Below are 24,224 nucleotides of genomic sequence, written 5' to 3' on the forward strand. Positions count from 1 at the left end.
CAACATGACAGTTATGAAGTAGCAACGAAAATATGTTATGGTTGGGTCACAACATGAGGAACTGTTTTTAAAGGGCCAGAAGGTTGAGAGCCACTGTTGTAGAGACACGGGCAGTGTGGCCGATGGGTGGCTGCAGGGAGGTTGACCCACCTGTCTTACCAGGACAAAGGCAGCAGATGTGTCCTAGCCACGACAGGCACTCCCAGGTGCAATACGAAAGCTTCCTTTTCTCTTGTTGTTGGGGCTGTCCACGTTCAGTAGGGCAGTCCTTGCATCCACGTTTGGGGGAGTCATGGCTGTCCCGGAAGATGTTTCCTTTCCAGCCCGTCACACCCAGGCCTGTGCCCTGAGCTGGCAGTGGGCACACTGTGCGGTCCGGCCTGGCTAGTCCCCCTCCGCCCCCCCCCCCCCCAGCAGCTCAGTGGAGATGGCCCTTCCCTGGTCCCGGAGCTGGTGACCAGCCGGTCCAGTGTCTGTCAGCTGCTCTCTTTGCCAGAGCAGCACCAGGGCATACCCCACCTGTCTTCGCATTTGCTGAGAGCTGGGGTGCCAGAGTGGGGTGCGTGTGTGTGTGGGGGGGGGCTGACCACGGCGGTGGGGGGGGAGGGCGGGTGAGAAGCTGGTTCCCAGAGCAGGAATGATCGCTCTCCAGCAGAACCCTGCAGGGAAGCAGGAACCAATTTTGACACGTATTTTCACTGTTGATTCCCTGTGGGAACACAGAGCATGCCACTGAGCCACGTCCACCGAGTAAGGTGGTGCAGCGCCCGCATCCACATACACCCTCCGTGCTGGCCGCTGGGCCTGCAGCGCCCATTAACCCCGAGACCTCGCCTGCGACCTGACGCAGCGTGAACTTGCCAGCTCTCCTTGGGGTCACCTGTCACTTTAGCACAGGTCGCCTGTCACAGGTATTCGTGCAGCTTTTGCTGCCCGCCTAACTGCAGGGTTAGGGAGGGTGGCCGTATGCTAATGAGATCATTGGGCCCGGTCTTCAGCTTACACTGAACACGTGGACATTGCACAAGATAAACAAGACAGAGCTGGGACTGCCTCCAGCCCTCCGGCAAGCATTTGTAGAAAAAAAGCCTGTTTCCCTTTAAGGCAAATCCCTTGCCGCCTGCACCCAGCAGCTGGCCTGAGAGCCCAGCCTCCGGACACGCTCCTGCAGGCCCTGCTGGGTCACGCGTTCGGATAATATTCTATATATGGAGTCGAAGGTCAGGGAGAACGGATGTGTCTTTGTTCTCCAGCCACTGCCAAGGGCGGCTTTCCCAGCCGCGGCCCGGTCCCCGACCACGTGGGGATCTTCTCATCACCGGGGAGTGGCGGGTGGGCCTCCGCCGCTGGGCGCCCCCTGCAGGGCGGGGGAGGGGGGAAGGGGGTGCAGAGCGCACGCGCCCCCGGATTTGGTTCCATTCCCTATAAGTGTTGGCTAATCAAAAATTAAAGTTTTGTTCGGCACAGAAGAACATTGTGCCGAAGTGTGCACATGTCTGTTTTAAGAAAAGGAAACATACTGACACCCTTAAGCTGGAACGAGCACCCGCAGGATTAATGGAGCAGAACCCAGACCCCAGAGCGAGAACCAGCGCAGACACAGCAAGCGGCCGCCCCACCCACCGGGCGGCGCAGCGGGCTGTACTGGGCGGGGCTCATTAGGCATGCGCCACGGAGGGCGCTGATTGGCGGGAGCGGGGCGGGGGCGGGGCGGCGCTGCAGGGAGTGAGTACTACCGACAAGGAAGGGGGCGGGGGAGGAGTGAGCGCCTGGCGTGGAGCGGTGGGCGCTGATTGGCGGCAGCGCAGGAGAACAAGGAGTGGGTGTGGCTGGGCGTGGCGACGGGCGCTGATTGGCCGTAGTAGGCGGAGATGGGCGGGGTTGCTTGGGGCTGGTCTTTGCGGGGTTGGAGAAAGAGGCGGGAGCGCCCGGGGCGGCGGGTGTTGATTGGCGAAGGTGGAGCTGCCGGGTCCTCGCCCCGAGGCAGCAGCTGGAGGGGCTGGAAGAGGAGGAGGAGGGATCGCTGGCACCGGCCGCTGTGGCCGCCCGGCCTGCCCTTTGTGGCCGCAGCCCGTGCCCCGCGCGGATGGCCGCCCCGCCGGGCTCCCCGGCCACGCGCGCCCGCCCGCGGACCTAACCGCCGCGCCGGGGCTGCGCCGGGGATGCGCGTTCCCGGGCCTGCGGCTCCTCCCGGCTGCGCGCGGGCGATGGAGCTGAGCATGAAGAAGTTCACGGTGCGCAGGTTCTTCTCCGTGTACCTGCGCAGGAAGTCGCGCTCCAAGAGCTCCAGCCTCGGTCGGCTCGAGGTAACGCGTCGCCCCCGTGCGCGCAGGGTCCGGGTCCGCGCCGCGCCTCGCGCCCGGAGATGCTGCGGGCGGTCGCCGGCCATCCGAGCCCTGCCCATTGTCACATGCACGGCGCCCGCCCCACAGACGCCTGCCGGTCCGAGCGCTGAAGTTGTCGGAGAGCTGGTCCGGTTTCCCTCAGACCCACGGGTATTGTTGGGACTTGGTGATCACGGGACCGGCCGCGGTCGGGGCAGGCTTCGGGCGTCACCTCGGTGCTCGGTGAGGAGGGCTGGCCGGTTCCTGGGGGGCGCCCCTCGGAAGCCCCGAGTGCAGGACCTCCCAGCCCTGCCCTGCGCCATGCGGGTGGGTTTATGTGACCGCCGCCCGGAGCCGCACAAAGTACCCCGCTCGGTGCCGATGGATCGTTGGTGGGTTTGAGTCAGGGGAGAGGGCGCAAGAACGGATGGATGCTCAGCCACACCAGCCAGGCGGCCGGCCGCGAGTGCTGATGCAATACCCCTCCCTGCAGGTGCGGGGCTGAGACCCATTCCCCGGACCGGACCCGGGAGAACCTGCCCTGTTCCTGTCCCTGCCCCTGTCCCTCCTTTGCGGTCCTCGGGTTCCCAGTCATCCGTGGACGCTTCTCCGATGTGTTTTTTATTCAACAACCCAATCTTATTCTCTGCAGCCCCGTGTCCACATCGCGTTGTTGAATCTATAGATGATGAAACGGTGAAATACGTTCAAGTGGAAAGAGCCGCGGGGATGGAGGGGGCGGTGGGCAGGGCGTCCTCCCTGGGGAGGTTTCCTGGGAGGGTCCTTGCTGGCCACAGGCTGGCGTCCCCTGGGAGGTCTGGCTCGTCTGTTTCTAGGGAAGTCGAGTCCGTGGGAACAAAGTCCCATTCTTCATCTCGGTTTCTTTGTTCAAGCGGCCACGATGTGAGACACAGCAGGGCTTGGTGACAATGGAGACCTTTGGGCAAAGCTCAGGGGCAGACAGGAGAGCAGAGGGAAGGACTGCTTTCAGAAGTTTCTGTTATGGCCTCGAATTTAAAGCGAATTTAAAGCGTCGGAAAGGGTCTTATCGGCTGGTTTACGACGGGAAAATGTCTTTCCAAACAAATGCAACTTAATAGTGAGATCATGGGGCGGCTCGCCGAGCTGGCGGGCAGATGGGACATTGGTTCACGGGGATGCGTCCTGTCCTGGGTCTTGGGTGCGTTACAGCGCGAGTTGACAGAGAGCCTCCCAGCAGCGCTCACCTTATCCCTGATGCACCCTGACTCACCCAGGCACCGGGCTTGTGGCACAGCTGCCTTCTCCGCTCATTCATCCTTCCCGAGGGGAGGCACACGGGTGAGCGGCTCCCGGGGCTCAGGGAGACCCCTGGGGACCCCGGAGGGTTAGGAATCGACAGCAGGTGCGCTGGCCCTGGGATTAGGGTTCCGCGGAGAACTGGGCTGTGTGAGCCCCGCACAAATATCATGGGGCCTCGTGGAGGGTTTAGAGATGACAGCTCGTCAGTGTGACCATGACGTTTGTGAAAACCACTGCTGAACGTCAGAGCCGCAGGGCTGACCATTGGGGAGAAATGGGTCCATCAACACGCAACCAGGGAGCATTCACCCCACCCGCGGCCGGCGCCCGGCGCTGGAGAGCAGCACCACTAATAACTAATTAATAACTAACAACTAATAACTGATAGCTCTGACCAGCACTGACACGGCTCTCCACTCCCGCATGTGCGCTCACCAGCCTCTGCCAGGGATGCTTCTGAAACCGTGGGTAGGCTGTCTGACACCCACATGCTACTGCTGGGGCAAAAGCCTGACAAACTGGGGCCTTGCTGAAAGCTTACCAAGTAATTCACTCTGCACATGTTTGCCCAGGACCTGCCTCGGGGCCTGCCCTTTTCTGGGCATCGTAGCCCGAGAGACAGGACCCAGATCCGGGCCTCAGGGTGCCTCCCCGTCTCGGGGACCCAGCAAGTGGCTGGCCTGGGCGCTGGTCCATATTCCTGCCCAGCTCCTCCTGTCGTTTCCCAGGGAAGCCTGCCTCTGGTCGCCTGCTTGCAGCAGGTTCTACGCTGGAACCACTCACCAAGAAGGTAGAATCTAGGAGGTGGGGCTGTCTCAATCTGAGGTTGAATAAAACACTCAACAGACGCATATTTCCTGTGTTTGGACTCATGAAAAAGATAACACATTTGGCCAAAAAAAAAGTTTGTTGTTTCTTTGAAATTTATATTTTTAAATATATGTGGAACCCAGCCCATATGGCTCAGTAATTGAGCCTCGACCTATGAACCAGGAGGTCATGGTTCAATGCCCAGGTTTTGGGCTTGATCCCCAGTGTGGGATGTGCAGGAGGCAGCCGATCAATGATTCTCTCTCATCATTGATGTTTCTCTCTCTCTCTCTCTTCCTCTGCCTTTCTTTCTGAAATCAATATATATATAAAAGCCTAAGCGACCGTTCGACCGGTAGCTATGACGCACACTGACCACCAGGGGGCAGATGCTCAACGCACAGGCATGGAAACATGGAACAGACTGATGAATCTCAGAGGCAAGGGGGAGGGTGGAAAGAGATTAACCAAAGATCTTATATGCATACTAGAGGCCTGGTGCATGGATTCCTGCACCGGTGGGGTCCCTCGGCCTGGCCTGTGGGGATCGGGCCGAAACCAGCAGTCTGACATCCCCCGAGGGGGTCCTGGATTGCGAGAGGGCACTGGGCCTCAAGTATATATATAATTTAAAATTTTTGTTTTTTGAAATTCAAAATCTAGTGACAAGAACGGGAAAGTGGCAGTCGTTACTTTAAGTTTAAAACAACATCATCTTTACTTAAAAGGCTGCCGGGAGAGACAATGTTTCGTGCTCGCTTTTAAGTTTCACTTCACATCTAGAGCCCAGCACTGGGCGAACTCTAACCAGCAGAGAAGCCAGGCTGCTTAACCCGGCCTGGGAGCAGCTTATGAGCCACAGTTTAAACAGTTTGGTAGCGTCGCGCTGACTGAGATGGCCACATGGGTAACCCCGGAGGGGCGGTTCTGGGCTCTCTCGGGGGAGATGGCGTACCTTGCATAAACTCCTCTGCCCGCCCGCGTGCTGGGAAGGTGTCTGCCAGGCCCTCACCCCCAGAAAGCTGTGACTTCAGGGCACTGACAGCGCTGCCTGAGGACCCCAGCCCCCGCTCATGCATCAGCCCATTTTATAGATGAGAACACGGAGCCCAGGGAGCAGGGACTGCGTGTGCCCTCCTCCTGAAGTGCTTAAAGGAAGTCCCTAACGGAAGAGCTGCCTGGGAGTCACTGTAGACATCTTGGCGGTGGTGTTGGCCTTCGCCATATCTCAGATGAGGCAGGAGGAGGCTGTTTTAATTTTTAAAAGGGAATCGCTCTGGGGGTGCTTTGGAATGTGCTCCACGGCCTGGTTACCCTGAGAGCCTTCTCTGGGCATGAGGACGTCCCGGTGACGGGCTCTGCCTCAGAGGCACTGTAACTGCACTCTGGCTTCTGCCTTTCGGAAGCTCTAGCCTCGCTTTTCTTCCTGTGAAATGGGTGTGCACTAGCCCTCCCTCCCGGGGTTAAGACGACGTGTGAGGACCGAGCGTGGGGCTGGACGGTGGAAGCGCTGGGCAGCACGGTCAGCTGCGGATGCGTACCCGCTTCCCGGGTTGGCAGCGCTCCTCGTCCTGCCCGAGCGCCACCCGGAGGCCCTGCCCTGCCCGAGTGCGGGTGCCCTCGCGGCCCCGTGAGCTCAGGCGGCTTCCAGAGCCAGGAACGCCCAGGCTGATGTCCCAACGTGGCCGAGCTTCGGGGAAGAGTCCTCCCACTCGGCTCCCGTGTCCCGAGAGCCACCGAAGGCAGGACGGGCCACGCAAGCTCCACGCCGGGCGGGGCTGGGCCAGGCGACGGGCTGGCGGGAAGGGTTTGGGCTTAGGATGAATGAAAGTGACAGGAGTTACTCAGGGTCAGAGTTTCTACCAGTTCCCTAAAGGCATCACCCTCCGTTCCCTTCTGGGGTGGCTGCTTCGGCGGGTCCCCCAGGCCGGACTTGGCCCTGTGACCTGTGTTTGACATTCTGACTGAAGGACAGTTGAGGGGAGTAAGGACGAAACCTGGGATGCGATCGTGGAAACTGCTGCTGGGAGGAGAGTTTTACTTTTTGGCTCAGTTGTCACCCGCTCGAGTCGTGCACAGCGTGTACACCGTGTGCCTCGCGCTGAGTGATGCGGGAAAGGCTGGTCTCTGCCCTCGGTGAACGGAGCATCTAGACCAGTGGTTCTCACCCTTCCTGACGCCGCGGCCCTTTAACACAGCTCCTCATGTTGTGACCCCCAATTTCATGTTACAAATTGAACATCATTAAAGCACAGTGATTAATCACAAAACCAATATGTAATTATAGATGTGTTTTCCGATGGTCTTAGGCGACCCCTGTGGAAGGGTCGTTCAACCCCCAAAGGGGTCGCGACCCACAGGTTGAGAACCGCTGCTCTAGTGAGGGTTGCAAGAAACATAAATGCAGATGGAGGGGAGGCGCGTTAAGTGCCGGTGGACCGTCAGGACACGCGTGTCTAAGGGAAAGCGCGGCTTTGAATGTGGGGAGGCTAGGACGGGTTCGTCTGTGTGAAGTGGGACCAGCGGCCGAGACCCTCCTCAGCGTCCCCCGAGGTCCGTGCTGGTCACATCAGCGAAGCTAGCCGGGCACTGCCGGCTCAGAGCGTCTCTGGGAGGCTCTGCTTTTAGCTGACGGAGCTGGGAGAGGTTGTGCTGCACCCACAAACCCCCACCCCCCGCGTTCTATGTTTGCTGATGTATTTACACTGTAAAAGCCAAGAAATTAAAGGCAAGTGGGAATTACCAGCAACTGGTTAAGCTGCAGCGTGACTGAAGCAAGCAGGTCAGACACAAGCATGTTCAGTGCAAACCACCGCTCCGCATCTGGGGTTTGCAGCTGTCAGAGCCTCCACGCGGGCGAGCGGCCAGGAGCCGTCCCGGTGTGGCTGCGTTAGCCGCGAGGCCGCACCCCGCCGGCCAAGGAGGTCCCCCAGCGGGAGCCGGTGTTTGGAACCACAGGATGTGCATGGACAAGGACTGTCCCCCAAACTCTACCCAGCAACCCTGAACCCTCTCCTCGACCTCTGTGGGGCCTGCACACCCCACTTAGCAAGAATCCTGCTGAGTGGGTTTAGAGAGGACCCCTCCCTCCCCCCATCCGTGATCGCCCTCAATTTCTGACCTAATTCTCCTCCCACCCTCCCCCAGGCAATGCCTCAGCAAGGACCCGGGGGGTCAGTTTAGAGCAGGGGTGGGGAACGTCCGGCCCGCGGGCCGTATAAGGCCCACAAATCCATCTGGTCTGGCCCTGCCGAGGCATTGGGGTGAGGTGATTAAATGTTTGACCAGATGGAGCAGGCTCATGTTTAAGCTGATAATTCTGTGTGGTCCGTGAGCGATGTTATAAATATCCAATGGCCCCGGCAGGAAAAAGCTCCCCACCCCTGGCTTAGAGAGACTCGGCTGTCCCTTAGGACATCTCCATCCACCGCTGCCCCCCTCCGCCCCGCCCCCCGTCCCCCAGCCTTGAATCCCCCTCTTCCTCATGGTCTTGGAGCTGGGCTCATCCCTCTCCCTCTGCGGGTCCCTGAGGAGTCTCCTCGCGTCTTTGGCGAGTGTCAGACAGTAGCAGTCAGTGGGTTTGCACGTGCCCCTTGAGACCCGTTAAAGGCGCCCAGGACAGCTGATCAGGGAGGCCCGCTCAATTCCAGCCACCAATGCAGCGGCCACTCCTCCTCCAGGTCTGGTTCACAAAGGTCCCGGCCCCGCAGACGGTGTTCCTGCCCCCAACGCCCGCAGAGCCTGGCACAGGGCCCTGCGCTCTGCCTTGGACGGACCCCCTGGCTGACTGCCCCCGCCTGGCCCCTCACACTCCCTGCCCTCCTGCGGGCCTGCCCAGGCGCGTCGCCCCTTCGCGCTCCTGTGACATGGGATCACGTGTCATAACGCCAGCCCAGGTTACCGAATGCTTGCCAAGGGCACGTGCCTCGTCAGGGAAGAGCCTGCTCTGGGCTCCGGGCGCCGCACGCGTGGGCCTCGGTGCCCCCTCCCTCCCCTCCGAGCACACGTGTTCCAGGTTCGCCTTATCACCAGGAGCCGCAGTTCCAGCCGGAACTCTGTTAAGGTTACGAGAGCGAGGGTTTCATCCACGTGGCTGTGGGTTAAACATAATTCATGGAGAAGCCGCTCTGAGGGGAGCAGGGACGCACGCTCGCTGCGGGAGTCAGCCCGTGGCTCAGCGCTCAGCGCGGCAGAGGGAGGGCAGCTGGCAGAAACGGTCTGCTCTGGCTCTTTACAGAAGACAATTGTTTCTCCTTCGGCTGTTCTACTCTCCCATGTACTGTAAGCTTCAGCCCGCCGGCGTGGCCCAGTGGCTGAGCGTCGGCCTGTGAACCAGGAGGTCAGGGTTCGATTCCCAGTCAGGGCATAGGCCTGGATTGTGGGCTCCATCCCCAGTGTGGGGCGTGCAGGAGGCAGCTGATCAATGACTCTCTCTCATCACTGATGCTTTTATCTCTTTTTCCCTCTCCCTTCCTCTCTGAAATCAATAAAAACATATATATAATGTAGTAAGGTTCAAAAAATGAATCCAAAAGTGGGCACTTAGGCTGTTGGCCGCTGCGGCCCCAGTTGCCAGAAGAAAGAGGATCTACACGAGACGGACAGGGGAAGCGAGACCCCGGGGAGGATTCGTGGCCACACGGTCACCGTCGGGATCCCGGGGCCACGAGCCTCCTGCCCGAGCCCGCCTGGGACTGGTGGGCGGGGCCTGGCACCCAGGGGCGGAAACCGAGGACAATGTCAGACGGTACTGTGGCCCCTGGGAATGTTTGTCAGAGCCCCCGGACGGGTGTACGGAGGACACGGCGTCTGTGCCGAAAGCCCCCACGCGGCAGCTCACCAGGTCTCGGGCACTTCCCCAAGCCCTTCAGAGCCAAGCCCTCCAGGGACGTCGCTCTCCCGGGCCAGCAGGCCATCGTGGCCGCTCTCTGGTGCGTTTGGAGACACGTGGTGCTCCACATGCCGTTGGCGCATCTCCTGTTTCCCAATACACGGCGGGCCCTGAGCAGCGGCGGGCACAGCGCATGCCCAGGGCTCCCCACCCCCACCCTGCACGCCCCCCACCCTGCACCCCACACACACCCCCTCCTCCCGGAGGGAGAGGCGAGGGCGCTGGCCTGGGGCGCTCCGATGCTGTGGGTCCATGAGGGTCTGTGCACGCAGGTGCTGTAGGCACCAGTTTGGAAATGTTGGTGGAAGTCTGCCAGATCCTCACCAGGAAGAACATGGATGGGTCTTCATAGCATGTGTATTTGGAAAAGATAATACTTTTAAATGTGCGTTTCCAAACATAGTTAGTAGAGACACGTTTTCAGATTTTCCGGTTTCATTGAGATGGTAAATGGGGAAATTGAAATTAGGTTTTTAAAAATTCATTGAAAAGATGAAGTGTATTATTTTTATGTTTGCAGTTATTCTTTATTCTTCCGTGTGCTTTGGGGGTAAGGATGCTTTTGTTCATTTTCTGTGCACTTTTCTTTCTCATAAAAATCTCCAGTCTAACATGTAGACTATGTAAATAACTCAAAGAAGGATTCTAAACAAGATAGAAATGGGCATTTATTCTAGAAAAGCTGTCCTGCCTATTATACCTAGCCTCCCGCTTCCGAAAGTTATCCAGTTATAACTCTACATAACAAACGATTACGCAGATTCATTTACTGAAATGGGTTTTGTGAGAACACCGCAGCACGGTTGCTTTGCGTTGCATTCCCTTTGCCTCACGGCCAACTCGGTGCCGGCCCCGCCTCTGACGGTCATACTTCGGTAAATCACCGGGAGGGACCTGTTACCAGACGACGCGGCTCCAGGCCGTCAGCCCTCTGCCCTGGGCGTGGCCACGCGCTGGCTGTGAGCACCTGCTTCGGTGTCGGAGTCACGAAGCCTGCGACCTACTTGCCAGCGTTTTATCTGCGTTCGCCAGGAGCTTTCTCCTGTGAGTGGTGTCCTCAGCGTCCGCGTGGCCGCGCTGGGCAGCTACGTCTTTCGGAATCATCTCCTGTCCGCCCTCTGCCACGGGGCCCGAGTTGGTGGGAGTATCTGTTATTCACAGGAGAGACCGCGCTCGCGCGTCCTCCGTGATGCCTGAGTGTGAACAGGGCTCGCTTTTCCCACCTTCGCGCCGCACGGCAGGAACACCTCGCCTCTCGGCCGCCGCTCCGGGACCCCTCTCCCCGGCACCTGGCGCTGGCCTTGCCGCTCCTGGCAGCGCCTTGTAGTAAGAGATGTTGTGGTGACAAACATGGAAGGAGCTATAACGGAAGGCTGGAGCGGAGAGAAATCCAACAGGAATAAGAGAGTAGTACTCCTGGCCGTCGCTTTACTTGTCCCTGGAGTGGCCTGGCGCCACAGCAAGTCTGGGTCGGCGTCTACGCGTCAGGAAGCCAGGTTTTTACCTGTTTTTAAGAAAAGAGCAGGAATGAGAACAAGACTGTACGATTCAAAGCGAGTAGCTTCTCTTTGTGCCGAGGGGAGTGTAGAAAGGCATCGCCCGGGGCCCCGACTGTCCCAGTTGGCGGCCTCCCCAGTGCTGGGCAGTCACAGCCAGTAAGACACGCCCGACACGACACATCCCAAATGAAGTCGGCTTCTGGCCACTCAGCGTGTGCTCCGCGCGTGTCGATGCGCCCAGGTCGGTGTGACTCTCACGCCCTGCCGTCCGCCCTGCAGCCACCACGATGTCATCTCTCAGACGGCAGGTCGCTGCCTCCGCGGCCAGGCAGCTGCGTGCTCTCTGCACTGACCCTGAACGCAGGTGCAGACCAGGGTTTGGGCTCCGCCTCCGCTCGGGCCCTGATGTAAGCATCCGTGCGGGGCTGCAGTGCATGGAGGAGAGCCCTTGGGGTGCGTGGGATCTTATCTTTCTGTGGCCTCCCCCTCTTCCTGGGGCCAGGCCACGGGACTCCAGGTTTCCAGGGAACCCTAGTTTGAGAACCACCAGTCTAGACCAGCATCTCTCCACGGGGGAGGAACTAAATAGCAGCTTCCTTGTCTCACCTCCAGCCGCGCATCCCACAGCGCAGGAACCGCAGGAACCGTGGCTCCCCTCTGCCTTGCCCGTGTCCCCGATGTCCACCGCGAGCGCCCGCACCCGCTGAGCCCATTCTGTGCTCCGGAAGTGGAGCGCCAGGCACACCCGCCTCACATTGTCCCGTCATCCCTGCTGAGTTCCTGTTTCTCGCTCGTACACGCTCTATTTTTAAAAGGCAGCCTTAGCTTCCGGTTGTGTGGATGGGGGTAAACAGGACCTGGTGTAAACGTGTGTCAGCCGTGGGAGAGACAGAATGAACAGCCCCAGAGCGACTGCCAGCCCCACGGCCACGCGGGAGGCTGAGCGCTTTCCTCCAAGGACAGACCTGGGCAAGGGGGGGCGCTCCCTAGGCTCCGAGGGGACAGCAGCGCTCGGCTCCCCAGCTCCTGCCACGGCGCCTTCCCCATGAGGCCATCCAGATCCAAACAGTGGTCACGATGCCCTGCTTTCCAGGAGCCTCGGAGTCACTCGGTGTCCCCTCCCCCCTTGAAATGGCCCCGAACCCGTAACCAGGGGTTCGCGGAGGAATACTCTCTCCCGCGCACACAGGCGGGTGAGTGAGCTGAGAGCGTGTGGGCCAAGCACCTGTGCACTGGCAGCGCCGGCGGGACAAGTTCCCGTGGCCGGGGAGGTACTTGTTAGCAGCTCACACTCAGTCACCCCACTGCGAAGCGGGGGGCTGTTCCCACGGCAGAGGTCACACCCGGGACTCGCGCCCCCAGTGGGCTGCGTCCCGCCGAGACCCTCTCTCATCGTCACAGCAGGCGTCCTGGGTCCTTGCCCCGGTGCCCGCTGGGGGCTGGGAAAAGTTCCAGGCGTTTCCTGGAACTGACTCCGCTGGAATTGGAGAGGAGAGGGGCACGCGCTCGGCCCAAGGAAGCCTCGTCTCTCAGGCACCGCAGGAGTCATTTTCTCTCAATTCCCTCGAGCGCCATGACGATATTTTTCATAAACAGTTTCATGAAATCTAAGTCACTCCCGTTTGGCGTGGCTCAGGGGTTGAGCATCGACCTGTGAACCAGGAGGTCACGGTTTGATTCCCAATCAGGGCACAGGCCCGGGTTGCAGGCTTGATCCTCAGTGTGGGACGTGCAGGAGGCGGTCAATCCATGATTCTCTCTCATCCTTGATGTTTCTCTCCCTCTCCCTCCTTCTCTCTCGCTCGCTCTCTCTTGCTCTCTCTCTCTCCCTCCCTCCTTCCCTCCCTCCCTCCCTCTCTGAAATCAACAAAAAAATATATATTAAAAATTAGGTGATTTTTAAAATTACTGTTGAGTTGCCGGAGGTCTTTCTATATTCCAGACCGAGTCCCTGGTCAGGTATACACTTTGCAAACACCTCCCCGTTGTGTGGGTCGTCCTTTCGCTCTGTTGATGGCTTGTTTGCCGCACCGGTGCCATGGCTGTGGTCTTCACAGGTCAACCCCCGCCCCCCGCCCCCCCCCCGGGCCCCCGCAGCCCTGCTCAGTCACCCAGACTCCCAGCAGGCTGTGTGTTCAGGATTCATTTGTGCAGAATTAAACTCACGGTGCTACTCGCCCTTCTCATGGGATAAAACGAGGAAGGCGGGGGTTTCTTTAGCGTGGCCCCCCCACAGTGGACAGGGAGGCGCGTTTCAAAGGCATCACTTCGAACTTTCCAAGCTCTGAGCTCTGCGGGCCTCCAAACAGCGGGCGCAGACGGCCGGCCGGAGAAAGGTGCTTGGTCCTGTGCTCACCATCTGATGTTCCTGTGGGCAGGAACCGGAGGCCCAGCTGGGCTGCAGCTCAACGAAAAGCACTGGGGACTCTGATGTGAGAGCTCCGTGGGCAGCCAGGGCGGGCTCACTCTCCTGTGGAGCTGACCCGGGTTCTGAGCCTGCCGGGACCTCCGAGGCCGAGGCCAGCCGGGGATCTGATGGCTGGTGGTTTCCGCTTCAGGCTAAATTCACATCAATCTGCAAAGTAAAACGCTTTCTCTGTGGGTGGTGAGGTCTTGGGCAGGGAAGGCCCCTCTATCGCGGCCATTCACCACGTTTCTGGGGTCTCATTCCCACAGAAAGCAGTCTCTGGGCTGCTCTGTCCCTGAGGCCTTGGTGCCGCTTGTTCGGAGGTCACCTTGCCAACACTCTGGGGGATGCAGGGAGGGAGCGTGTGAGCGTCCTGCCCGAGTTTCTGGCTCAGGTGCCGCCCCCACGCCGCCCTCCGATTCCATCAGAGGCTGAGTGTTCGCTTTTCGCGATCATGTCGCACTGGATCTCAGTGCCCACACAGCGTGGTATTTTAAACCTCAGAGGAGTGTCTGCTGGAGACTTCCAGATATAAGTTGTCCTATTCGAATGGCATTAAGCCTTAACAAGCAATTTTAAGTTCCAAGCCAGACCTTGAGGACTTGCAGTCAATCTCACCATTTAGGCTCTGCTGACCCAGAGCTTCTAATGTAACTAAGGAGACAGTCATGCTCCTGGGGTAACCGGAGGCTGTGGGGTCTCGGTCACGGGCGTGGACCACAGTGGGGATCTGCCGTCAGGAATCTGCGGGAAGGCCCAGGGCTGAGAAGACCCAGGGCTGCGGGCTGGTGGGTAAAGTGAACACGTGTCCACGGACCGTGGGCCTCAGGAACCGGGACCCAAAGCAGAGGAGGTGACTTGGTTGCAGCTTCTCTGCGGCCAGACTCTTCCGAGAAAGTCTGACGGACACGATTTTCCGAGAGGGAGTTGGATGGTGAGCTTGGGAAGGGAGGGTCTCCGAGTGAGGGGCGCCGGGCCAGCCGGGAGTCGGCACCCGTGCAGAGCACTGGGGGGAGCTGGGCGGCAGCCTGCAGTCGCTGCCCTCCTGCAGGTGAATGGTGCTTTGCTGTGTGACGGGACTTAGGAGCATTTGCTGTGGCCCATGGACCTGCCAGCGTGCACTTGCTCACCAGGAAAGACACACGGCTTCATGTCTATCCTCCCTCCTTGTGCGCCCTGCAGCCTGTGGGTGCCCAGGGGAGACCTGCATGGAGTCACCGTCGGGCCCAGGCAGACCAGTTAGCTGGGATTTTTAATTTTATATTTTAACTCTTTTTTTGTTGTTGTTTATCACCAGCTTTTTCAGGTGAGGGCAAGAGGTTTTAAGAAGTACTGGATATTCAGGGTATTTTAATAAGTTGCTCCCGATGTCCACTAGGCAAGAGCAAGACAGATTTCAAGAGGAATAATATAGTAAAAACGACCTCAGGGTTGGAATTTAATTTCCTACTGGTTTTGAGAAGACCATTTTCAAAAAGCACGCGTATTCCACTTGCTGTTTCTATTCACGTTGTGAAGTAAAGAGCTTTTTCCGCCCATTTCTACACGTTTGAAATTTCATTTTAGTCCCAGTGGTCTGCGTGCAGCTTTATGACTGAGTCCTGAAAACGGGGTGAGAACAGCAACTTCTGTGTTCAAAGAATCATCGCTTTGTGCTCCATCCACTTGTTCAGCCAGCCATTGGGCAAGACTTTCTTGTAGGTGCTGAGTCAGAGATTAGCATTCACATTCCCAAAGTGAGGGGATCTAATCCCCCCAGAGTGAGGGACGCCCCGAATTCCTACGGCAGCCTGTCGGAGAGGAAGCGACCCTGGTGGGAGCGGCACCTTCAGCCCCACCTCGCGCTGGCACTGCCTTGGAGAGAGTCCAGGAACGGAGACAGCAGTGTCTGCCCTCGGAGCCCATCTGCTGGGAAGACAGGCAGACCCTGACCAGCCGTGTGCGGCCACGGCGCATGACTAAGGGTCTGACCTGACGGGTGGTCAGGAAAGGTGTGATGGTCAGCGGGTGGGCCAGCAGCAGCAGCGGATTCGATGCCATCTGCCCGCCCACTGTCACCTCCCCTGCTGCATGTGCTTCTCATCGTCGTCCTGGTCACACCGTTGAGCCCATGTGGACGATGGCCCGTCGCTAGTCTGGCTCCTGGTCGGCAGCTGTTTACCAAGAATGAGACCTGGCGTTGGTTTTGGGATTGGTTATTGTGGCTAAATCCAGCCTGGCCGTCTCGGTGTTGTCGGAGCTGTGCGTCCGCCTGTCCGCCTGCAAGTGGACGGTGCCTTCAGCTCCGGGAGCCCGCCCCCGGCCCGTGTGAGACGCGGCCTACAGAGACCTCCCTCCTGGCGGGCAGGAGCGGTTCGCTGCTCCCCTCGATGGACTTGGTCCGCGAAAAAGCCACCAGCCAGTACTGCTCCATCCGCCTCGGTGTGGCCGCGAGAGCGCCTCATTGGGCGTCTCCCCGAAGGCCGGACAGCGTGCCGACCGCTCCGTCACCGGCTGTCTGGCAGCCCCGGGAGAGACAAGGAGGAGACGGCTCCGTTAGGTGACTCTGATCCCCCCCATCCCAGCTTCCGATCTGCTGTGCCCCGGCCACTCCCAGTCCCCGCCTGTGGGTCAGAGCCCACCGTCCTAAAAACCTCTGCCTCCTGGGGATCAGCTCAGCTTCTTCAAACACCACTTCCGGGGCCTTCCCCTCGGAGCCGTGACGCTGTGAGAGCCTGCTGGGCAGTTCTCCTCCCCGGCTGACCTGGGCGAGTGACCTGGCCCTGCTGTCCTGCTCCCACCTCCTCTCCCATCAGCCCCGAGGGGCCCCCGAGCCTGTCCAGAGAGGGCGGAGGCTGCGCCCCAGCTGGCAGGAGCGGAGGAGGGAGGAGGGAGGAGGGAGAAGGGAGGGAGGACAGACATGGACGGGAGCTCATGGCCGAGGGCTGGTGGCGACTCCAGGCTGTGGAGCCAAATGTCTCCAAGTTCAAAGGCTCATCTCCACATTCAAGGCTCTTCGGGCTCCAGCTTCTCCGCCCAGAACCAGCTTTGCAACAGTTTGGACAGAGCCAACTCAGCCCCGTCCCTGCCGCCTGCGTGGCTGAGGGTCCATCTTCGGTTTGCAAACTCCATCCGTCCATCTGCGTCTCCGGATCGTTTCCGTGAGAGCACAGCTGCCTGTGAGGCAATGGGCGCCTGCCCGGTCTGCCCATGTGGGGACCCCGCAGGCGGCCGGCGAGGAGGACGGGCCGGGGTCAGAGCCGGCAGCAGAGGCCGCCCTCCCACGTGGCCCGCGATGCCCCCTCCTCCTGAGAGGGGCTTTGTTGACTTGCTGCCGGGAGAGGACGGTGGGAATAATGGCAGCAGCCTGTGCGCGTGTGACCGGAGATGTCGCCGAGCCGCTCCTGAGCCCATTCAGACGGGAGCAGCGTGGCCGTGTTGCAGGAAGACGAACACGGCTCGCACACACGCTCCATCTGCCGAGTACCGCGTGGTCCTGTGACGGGGACAAAGGTGCCAAAGCAGAGGAGGGGGGAGGGAGGCCCAGGACAGGCCTGTGCACGGCAGCCGCTGGCGAGCAGAGCGCAGAGGGGGCGGGACCACCCCACCCCACCTCACCCCGGCCCCGCCAGCTCCTCCGGGCGGTGCTGCTGGTTAAACGCAGAGGCTCCTGGGAATGGGTGTTGCCTGTGTCCCCTGTTCGAGCTGCAGTCCTGTGCGTTAGCAACTACAAGGTCATTGCCTCTTCCCCTAAAGTCTCGGACGTTTTAGCTTAACTTTCCCTGGTGTTTCACTTCTTTTACACCCACCTTCCCCCTCGTTTCCCTGGGAGGGACAGTCTCCTGGTTCTCTGCGCCCCGCCAGCCGCGCCCCCTTCTGAGCCGGGAGCTGGGCTTGGCCGGACGGTGCACCGGCTCTCACGGCGGCTCCCCCACTGCACCGCCGACCAGCTACCGGGCGCTTCGCCGGGACCGTGCGTCCTCCTCCAGCTCCGTGGGTCCCGCGGGCCGCGCTTCTCTTCCTGTCGCTGTCGGTGGTGCCCGTGTGCGGACCGGCACCCCGTCTCCGGTCCCCCCTCCAGGCGTCTGTCCCCGGCTGCGGCCCCGTGAGCTCGTCTCCCGTGAAGTAAATCTCCCTGTTCCTCACCCTGCGCTCTGAGCCGTTCCTGTGCCGGCCGGCGCTGCCTTCCCTCGGAGCCGTGACAGGGCCTGTGCCGCTGGTGCTGTTTCCGCTGTAGGCTGTGGTGCGACTCGTATGATATCGACTCTCCGGTGGTCATGCCGCCCTGGGGCTGGGGGCTGACGGAGCTTCAGTGGGAGACCCGCTGCTGCCCGTGGCTCGTGTCCCGTGGGTGAAGTGACGCCCACACACCGGGGGCTGAGACAATGGCACGTGTGTGCTCACAGCCGGGAAGCCAGGAGCTTCGAACGGAGCTGTGCTCACAGGCCGCCTCTCTCCGGAGCCCCCTCCTCGCCTCCTCGCCTCCTCCAGCTCGTGGAGCGTCAGGCCAGTCCCTGGCCGTCCCCGTGGTGCGGTCCTCCGTGTGTGCTCACGTGGCCTCTTACCGGGACTCGGTCATACTGGTCACCCACCCTCCCCACACTTAACTGATTACATGTGCAGCGGCTCCATGTCCAAAGGTCACTCCCAGGGGCTGGGGGCCAGGAGTTCGCCGCATATTTCCTGGGGGACACACGTGGACCCCTAACACGCGCCAGTTACCATCCGACGGCAGCAGCCCTGCCACGGCCGGTCTAAGGGCTGCTGATGCGACGCGGGGCCTCCATTGCTGGCCCTCAGCTTCGCTCCACCTCTGCCATCCTCCCCCGTGCTCCCCCCTCCCCCCCGCCCCCCCCTGCCCCCCGCACCTTCCCAAGGAGAGGCCTGGCGGGCATCTTCGCGGAGCCCTGACGCTGGCTCTTTCCATCCCCCGTCCATGAAAGATTAAAGCGCCCATCGTCCGTCCATGAAAGATTAAAGCCCCCGTCCGTCTTGGTGCTCCTCGCCCTGAAATAGGATCTTCTCTCTCCCGGGCCTCAGGGAGCTTTGAGGTCACGTCCGGGGATCTGTAAATGGACCTTAAGTTGATGTTGAACCTGCCAGATCCAGGTGGCTCCCCTCCCTGCGATTCTTGGAAGGGCCTTGCCCTCCATGCCCGCCGCCAGGGAAGTAATAACTTACTTTTCTAAACGTATTTCCCACTGTTTCCAAGTTTTAAGCAAAAGGTAGAAACAAAACCACCTAGAAAGGAGGCGGATCTGATCAGGCCGACCCTGGCTTTGCTGGCTGCCACCTGGGGCCTCTCCCGGCCCCGTCCGAGTCCTCCGCTGGCCCGTTTCCGCTCGGACGCCGCCCCGGCCGAGCCAGCCCCTCCCCCTCCGACCTCTCCTCTCTGTCCACACGCTCACGTGGCGGGTCCACGGCCTGGAGGTCTGTGTTTGGGGATAGAAGATCTTGTCTCCCCGACTGGATTACAAGTTTATCTCCACTCGGCTCACATGGCACGAGTTTAGTTTATCCTGTTTACAAAGTGAGAGGCGTTTGGAAAATGTTTCTGTCCGACGCAGCCTGTGTGGCCTGGACCTTCCTCCAGCATCCTTCAAGGCGGGTAGCCGCTCTCGGCTTCTCACGAGGAGACGCTGGGGACCCCGGTGGGGCGTCTCCAACGCACTTCTTTCCCCTGAATTTCTGCTAAAAGGCAGCGTTGGGGCCCATGTGAAAGCTATGAGTGCAGCCCTGTCCGGCCGGCGTGGCTCAGTGGTTGAGTGTCGACCTATGAACCAGGAGGGTCATGGTTCGATTTCCAGTCAGGGCACATGTCCAGTTCGATTTCCAGTCAGGGCACATGTCCAGTTCGATTTCCGGTCAGGGCACATGTCCAGTTCGATTTCCGGTCAGGGCACATGTCCAGTACAGGGGCAGCTGATCAATGATTCTCTCTCATCATTGATGTTTCTCTCTTTCCTCCCTTCCTCTCTGAAATCAATAGAAATGTATTTTAAAAAATAAATAAATAAAGCCATGAGTGCAGTTTCCATTCTCTGAGAGAGAGTACCTTCAGGCCTTCATCCTCCGTGACTGAGAAAGTTCACTAACACAAGGCCGAGGGCAGATGCATCATGGGTGCAGCTTTTCCGTAAAACACGGCAAATTCCAGTAGATTTCTGTCCAACAGGCGCAGCCCTGGGGCCAGGAGCAGAGTAGGTCAGCAGTGGAGGCTGGTCCCTGGCCAGTGACTCATGCCGGCTCGCTTTCCAGTGCCCGTGTGAATCGGTTAGGACACATGTCCACAGGGCCACACAGTCAGTCCACAGAGCCACACGCTCAATCCACAGAGCCACATGCTCAGTCCACAGAGCCATACACACTCATTCCACAGGGCCACACAGTCAGCCCACAGAGCCTCACACTCAGTCCACAGAGCCACACACTCACTCTACAGAGCCACATGCTCAATCCACTGAGCCACACGCTCATTCCACAGAGCCACACAGTCAGTCCGCAGAGACACACACTCAATCCACAGAACCATATGTTCAGTCCACAGGGCCACACAGTCAGTCCACAGAGCCACACGCTCATTCCACAGAGCCACACAGTCAGTCCACAGAGCCACACGCTCATTCCACAGAGCCACACAGTCAGTCCACAGAGCCATACGCTCAATCCACAGAGCCACATGCTCAGTCTACAGGGCCACACAGCCCACAGAGCCACACGGTCCACTGAACCACACATTCAATTGAGTAGCTCCACAGACAGGTCCCGCCCACTCCTGTTCTTTCTTCAGTGAAAACAGGTGAGGTCCCAGGTGGGGCCCTGGACACCCTCAGTTGCGTGGTGAGAGATTGAGCTCACTCCTCCCACCGGCCAGTAAGCACGTGGACTCCTGGCCTTCGCTGTGGCCAGCGTTTTCGTGTCAACCTGACCATCCGCTCCCAGTGCACTGGGCTCTTCTGTAAAGCTCTTCGCTTATGAGGTGCGTGGCGGCTCCGCGTCCTTGGAGGCACGTGCTGTTGCGGCTGTGACTCCTCAGAGCTCAGAGCCTCTCCTGTTCCGCGAAGGGCACCACCTCCCACTGCCCCTCAGCCACCCCGTCTCCTCCTCCCACGTGGAATAGAACAATGTGTTCCCTCTGCTCTTCTGGAACCTGAGCCCCCAGAGCCCCCCGCCCTTGCAGACCCGTGCCCGCCGCCCAGGCGCTCCGAGGGCCAGAGGCAGCGGGCAGCCGCAGGCCATGTCTGCTGTGTGTCTGAGACGCTCCGCCGCGTCCCCCCTTCCCATCCCCCCGCCCCCCGCCCCCGCTGATCTCAGAATCTCCCCCGCGAGCCTCTAGTCGCTGTTCATGAAAACCCCCAGCTCTGCCAATGTGTCTGAGTTTCTGGGCCCATATCACGTTTCAGACAGATCGGCCATGACCTGCACAACAGGAAACGGGTCCTAGGAGGCGAACTCTGAGTTCACAGCCCTTCTAAGAGCTTGTTTATTAAGAACTCGGCGTGGCGGCGTAACCTTTCTCATTTAAACGTCCGGTTGGGAACTGCTGTAAAATATGACGGAAAAGAGTGACAGATTTGATCACATACGAAGATGAGCCAATGGGTCCCGTGTTGGAATTCGTTACCTACCGAGGGCCCTGTGCGTCCATAGGAGGCCTGGGCGTTCTCATTTATTGACGGCATTTCCTGGCCATAAAATAGACCGTGAGAGGCACATTTTATTGGCATTTAATTACAGTGTGTCGGTCCCGGTGGGCCAGCTTCCGAGTCACTGTACATACATGTGCTGGCTGTTCACTACGTTACGTCGCTGGGAGTGAAGCGCTGTGGGGACCAGCCCGTCGGCACAGGGCTTCCCGAGCACACTCGTTCTTCACTCTCACGGCGCTTCCGGGGTGGGAACGAGCAGAGAGGAGCAGCCGCGGCCGCAGAGGGGACGCCGGGAGGCCGGGAGGCTGCCACCCTCTTGGTTATCGGAGCTTTGAATAAGCACCCAGAGGAGTTGGATGCACTGGGCTTTAGTTCTTTATAAATATGTTTTTTGTCATTGATTTCAGAGCGAGGAAGGGAGAGGGAGAGAGAGGGAGAAACATCAGTGGTGAGAGAGAATCATGGATCCGCTGCCTCCTGCACGCCTCACACTGGGGATCAAGCCTGTAACCCGGGCCTGTGCCCTGACCGGGAATCGAACCCTGGTTCAGAGGTCGGTGCTCAACCCCTGAGCCACACCGGCCAGGCAGGCTTGTAGTGTCTTAGGACACGCTGTCACAGGCAAGTGTTTCTCAGGGTGTGTCTTCTGGTGCCATCTGGGCAGTGGCGGGAACTGCTCCCACGCCGCCTCCCCCTTCCTCCTACCCCCACCCCACCCCCCCAAGATACAAAACGTGTGCAGGATGCTCCAGCCTCCCCGCCAGGCTCTTCCCGCGGCTGCTCTGCCCTCTGCAGCTTGAGGCTGTGCAGGAATCCATGAGCATTTCAGCCACTCAGACGTAAGGAAGGCAGAGGGGAGGGGTCACTTCACAGGTCAAAGGTGACGGTGCCGGGGTCCTGCCTGGAGGCCAGTGACTGGGGCCGGGTCAGGCCCATGCGAGAGGCCGCGGGTTTGCTGAATTAGCAGTTTCCGTGCTTTCAGCGCACAAGTAGCAGCATGTTCATTTCCAGGAACTGGCTGGCAGGTAAGAGAATATCCAGGTTCAGCGTAAAACTTGTCAAATCACTTTATCTTATCAGAATTGCTGTTGAAGTAATTGTTTTGTTTTTCCAACTTTGGTATGTGTCTATGCTTTAGTGAACTTTTGTGGCTAAAAAGAAGCCAGCAATCGAATTAAGATCAATGGAATGCATTTCAAAGTAGCAGGAAGGATAAAAACATAGCAAGGTATTTTTCCTAACCTCCAAATTCTTGTCCAGGGCAAGTTACAAAAATATTTAAGCTCTACAACCAGCTTCTCGCCGTATGCGGTGTGTTACGGCTGTTAGGGCTCACGAGGGTTTTCTCCTGCCCTGTGAGTCGGTGAGGCTGGCAGCTCTGACGTAGGAACCTCTGACGAGTGCTTTCACATGGCCTGCGTTCCAGTTAAGAGGGAAATCACATCTAACGCTGCTGACACCAGAAGTTTAGTGCTGCCTGCTTCTAATTCGGCACTTACTTCCACAGGGAACATTCATGTGTGTTGACTTCTACATGTGTTTGTGTTCTGCTAGGAATTTTGTAAAATATAATGTCACACTATAAACCCGGTGACGAAGAATGAATGGCAGCTCCGTGGCCCGTGGCGCTAGTGAGGTGTGATTGGTGCTGGTGAGACGATTCCCACGTGTCACCGACACCCAATTCCTGCGGCCCCTAGTGCTAAGCCCCGAGAAGGGCCATGCCGTGGGATAGGGGACGGCAATTTAGAGATCTTTTACTGTCCCTGGAAGTTTGGTCTTACCAGACATGCCCCGTTCACGTTAAAAGGCATTATTTCCACGGCTTGTGCCCTCACAGCCAGCCCCGCAGGCCTGAGAGCCATTGACGGCACAGCAGCTGGCTGGGCAGTGCCTGCCTCTACCCAGCCTGTTCGCTGGGCCCCCCTCCGCCCGGCCGCAGCTGCCCAGCCAAGGCTCAGCTCCACAGGCTTTTCAGATTGAGACGGGAACGCCCCTCAGCACAGCTCCCTGTGGTTCCGATGGCTGGTGGCGAGGACGAAATACTTACAGCACGTACCAGCTGCCCCTCCACCCAGAGGCGACCTCTCTCTCGTCCCTGGCCTGCCTGCCTGGGTCTGGGGACACGGAATCCCACCTGGGAGGGTAAAGCCGTGTGGGGCCATGGAAGGCTCCTCCTGGGGGCAAGGTGGACCCCAGAGTCCAGGTGGGCGTGGGGCAGGGTCAAGGCTGGGTGGGGAGGGTGGTGGAGTCACCGCCCAGGGGCACGTCATACAGGGCTCGCAGGGCAGGCCGGGAGCCCTGTCCATGGTCCTGGTACTGTCCCTGCAGAAAAGTTTGTCTAGTGGGAAAAGTAGATAATATTAAAAGTACAGTGGATCTCGCCCGGCCGGCGTGGCTCAGTGGTTGAGCGTCGACCTATGAACCAGGAGGTCACGGTTTGATTCCCAGTCAGGGCACATGCCCGGGTTGTGGGCTCCATCCCCAGTGGGGGGCGTGCAGGAGGCAGCCGATCCATGATTCTCTCTCATCATTGATGCTTCTACCTCTCTCTCCCTCTCCCTTCCTCTCTGAAATCAATAGAGATTAAAAAAAAAAAAAAAAAAAAAGGCTAACCCAGAAAACAGCACAACTGTGTACAGTTTACTGAGCTGCATAAACAGACGCTGGGCATGTTCACAAACCCCTCGCAGGCCGGGCCGAGCCCAGGGCCTGGGCCGTGTGACTCATGGCTGCTCACTGCATCTCTGCATGGCGGTGGCTGCTGTGGTCTATATCCCACGTCAGGAAGACTCCCCCTTCCACCTGGCTTTCTCGCTGAACACGGGCTGCGATGGTGGGTCCTGGGTCCCCACAGGCTCCGAGTCCTCTGGGTCCTAAGCACAGTCTCCTCCGTCACGTCTTTCCTCCGTCACACCGCTCTGCCTGTGTCTGCAGGCTCTCGCGACCCCTGGGGCGGTGGGACGGTACAAGCATGGCCTGGGCGCCCCAGCCCCTTTGGCTCAGTGGTCAGAGCATCAGCCCGCAGATGGAGGGGTCTCGGGTTTGATTCCGATAGAGGGCACGTTCCTTGGCTGCAGGCTCCATCCCGGCCCCAGTCAGGGCACGGGCAGGAGGCAGCAGTCCCTCGCGCATCGATGTTTCTCTCGCTGTCTCTCCGCCTCCCTTCCACTCTCTCTAAAAATCAATGGGAAGAAGTATCCTCGGGGAGGATGTTTTAGAGACGTGGCCTGGGAGCCCTGGCGACAGCTCACCGCACAGCCCCGAGGTCCCGAGGCCCCGACAGGCCCGGCCGGCCGCTGGGCGTCAGGGGTCAGGAAGCCGCGGCTGGGCAGGTGCCGCGTCACCTGGGGATCCGCTTTGCTCCCCCACCCGCCCCGCCAC

General features: G+C 59.5%; 1 protein-coding gene across 4 annotated transcripts in view; it reads left to right on the forward strand.

Moving 5' to 3' along the window:
* The window catches only part of RPS6KA2 (ribosomal protein S6 kinase A2), a 104,950-nt gene that overhangs the window by 51,648 nt on the left and 29,078 nt on the right, over positions 1 to 24,224 (forward strand). For 2 of the 4 annotated variants that reach the window (XM_036317763.1, XM_036317764.1), the window contains exon 1: positions 1,927 to 2,306. The exons of the other annotated variants lie outside the window; for them this stretch is intronic. In XM_036317763.1, the coding sequence (XP_036173656.1) occupies positions 2,163 to 2,306 (144 nt within the window). In that variant the 5' untranslated portion in view covers positions 1,927 to 2,162. Of the gene's footprint in view, positions 1 to 1,926; positions 2,307 to 24,224 lie in introns of those variants that run through there. 4 annotated transcript variants of the gene reach the window in all.

The sequence above is a fragment of the Myotis myotis genome, unplaced genomic scaffold (genome assembly GCF_014108235.1).
Source record: "Myotis myotis isolate mMyoMyo1 unplaced genomic scaffold, mMyoMyo1.p scaffold_m19_p_7, whole genome shotgun sequence".
NCBI lineage: Eukaryota > Metazoa > Chordata > Mammalia > Chiroptera > Vespertilionidae > Myotis > Myotis myotis.